Source organism: Papaver somniferum, chromosome 1 (genome assembly GCF_003573695.1).
Source record: "Papaver somniferum cultivar HN1 chromosome 1, ASM357369v1, whole genome shotgun sequence".
Lineage (NCBI taxonomy): Eukaryota > Viridiplantae > Streptophyta > Magnoliopsida > Ranunculales > Papaveraceae > Papaver > Papaver somniferum.
The window spans coordinates 211,463,496-211,465,810 of record NC_039358.1 but is presented as its reverse complement, the minus strand read 5'-3'; the positions used below and the strand labels follow the sequence as shown (position 1 = coordinate 211,465,810).

The window sequence follows — 2,315 nt, the reverse complement described above, 5'->3', positions numbered from 1 at the left end:
GAATGTCTATCCTATATGGACTTAGACATTTATCTTCACGTATATTCCATTGGAGAAGCTCTTAGCTCCAAGTCCCAATGTGATTGCGGACAAATCGTCGAACTAGCTAAGCATATCTTGCTTGTCCTAAAGTACTCCTAGTCCTATAGATGTTCTTGTTGCTATGATCTTGTTGTTACGATGTATAGCTTCATTGTTGATGGTCCTGGCCATCTTATTTGTGTATATAAATGTCAAGAATTGTTTGGGGCTGATGTTCCAATTTTGAGTTCCAAACATGTTGATTCCAAATGCAATTTCATTCTACGCATTATTAGTAGTAAGTACTAACTATTAGATGACTCTGTGATTCTTAATCGAGTCATTATCAACACCATCCTTGTTAGTATTAATACCAATAATCTCAACCTCTAAGGATACTTTAGATTCAATAATGTTAAAATGTGAGTAATTAATTGGTCGAGTATTTAATATCTGTATGAATGAGTGAGATCTATAATGATTTGTAAAAAAAAATGGGGCCTGTTACATTTTCACAATGGTCGGCCTTATTGAATCCAACTGGTCTAGAATAATCCATAAGACATATGATCAATAATATTTTGAACTAATTTGCCATTAATATTGTTCTGTTTGTTATATTTTACCAATCAAGAACAAAGGAATCGTTTTGTATTAATATTACAATATAGTCGAGATGAATAAGAAGAATAATTCATTTTAGAGGTATACGTACGCAGTAAAGCTCATTGACATTGATTCAATTCTATAAATAGGTCCTTATTTATGGTATTTGGAAGTCATACACTCACGCAATAGATTTCTCAAAGTTACTGCAATAGAAACCATGTCGAAAACTACTTCTCTCTGTTTCTCTCCACTTTTCATTGGTCTCATTTTCATTTTGGCTGCCTTGATGAATTCTGAGTAATTGCTATACTTCTTCTTCTTCATTTTTGTTTATGTTTTTATTAATTATTATCATCGTCTTCGAATCTTTACTTTATTATTGATGTTGTTCTCTTGTTCTTATGATATAGAGGTGTGGATGGCGTCAAATGCACCGAGGTACCGTTTACAGATGCTACCTGTGATTTCATGTGTCGAAATCACTTTGGGCCGAATGTTCCAATTGTGTGGTGGAAATATCATGAAAAGTCATTGTTATTCTTAGACAAAAACTGGTGCACATGTTGCGTGGATAATCAATATCTGAACGAGTAAGTACCCTTCTTATTGGATTGGATGCCTTCTATTTCTCTTTTTGTCTGTGATTTTATTCAGTATTGTCGTCTGTTAACTTTTTTTGTTGTTGTGATATAGAGGTCTCCACACTTGCGCCCTGATCCCGTATAACCCCGTTCCCGATCTTCCCGCCGAGCTAGCTTGTTTAGTTAGATGCGAAGAAAATCTTGGGTATGATTTTCCAATTTCCGCTGCAAATTATATTGAAATATCCCTTAATTTTTTGGAAAACAACACTTGCCAATGCTGCACGAAAGTATCTGGATGAACCACCATCTCTGCACTGATCACTTACGCACCTGTTCATCGATGGCCTAATCGTCCTTTTGGTTCTTACTAGATCACCATGTACTAGCAAATAAGAACAAAGAAGAGGAAAACCAGTACGTGTTTATGAGTTCTGCTTTATTAGTAATTGTTCGTATTTTCAATTAGCATCATTAGGAGTTTGTCTCGATCCGAGTTGCAAACTCTTATTTTCATGTGTGTACGCTAAGTTCCATCTCATCAATAAATGAATTACCCACGTTTGTATATGTACGTGTACTGACAGAGCGATTCCAACTGCTTAATAATGTGTTTAGAGATTGCTTTCGAAATTGTTGTTCTTTGTCAGGAGTATGATCATCATCTTTGATCCTCTACTTCCATTGTACACACCTTTTTCTTTTTAATACAACCTTTCTTGTTCAAAAAAAATCCATTTTACATGAAACACAATCAGAACCCCGAAGGTTAAAGACAAAGGCGGTGTTCATGATATGGTAGTGCCATTTATTATTATTTTGCCAAATTTATCTAGTGATTCGTCCCTTCCTTATTTCGTGTCGTATGATTATATTCTACCTGTCACGGGAGATATATACGGTGTGTTCGCAGTATGAAATGCTGTAATTAGCATCCAAAAGATAAAGAGACTGTGGAAATGCTGAGTCTGCATATATGTAAATACATTCTTTAGTCTTGCCCTACCAAGAAATAATAAAGCTGTCCCGTAATTTCTACTGTAATTAATAAACTACGATATCGAAGACCATCGGAATCTGGCATCGGAGTCTTGGGTTTGTAAC

The 2,315-nt window shown here is 35.2% G+C and overlaps 1 protein-coding gene across 1 annotated transcript; it reads left to right on the top strand.

Moving 5' to 3' along the window:
* Positions 1–824: 824 nt before the first annotated feature.
* LOC113336229 lies at positions 825–1,779 on the top strand. Its single transcript, XM_026582197.1, has 3 exons — positions 825–927; positions 1,041–1,220; positions 1,324–1,779. Exons 1-3 carry the CDS (start codon positions 848–850, stop codon positions 1,511–1,513), a joined length of 450 nt encoding a protein of 149 aa, XP_026437982.1. The 5' UTR covers positions 825–847; the 3' UTR covers positions 1,514–1,779.
* Positions 1,780–2,315: the final 536 nt, after the last annotated feature.

Bases quoted from the DNA above. Each gene is read 5' to 3' on its own strand.
- LOC113336229 (XM_026582197.1), top strand. From the start codon at position 848: ATGTCGAAAACTACTTCTCTCTGTTTCTCTCCACTTTTCATTGGTCTC. The intron at 928-1,040 runs GTAATTGCTATA...CTTATGATATAG, and splicing joins GCTGCCTTGATGAATTCTGA to AGGTGTGGATGGCGTCAAAT. The intron at 1,221-1,323 runs GTAAGTACCCTT...GTTGTGATATAG, and splicing joins GATAATCAATATCTGAACGA to AGGTCTCCACACTTGCGCCC.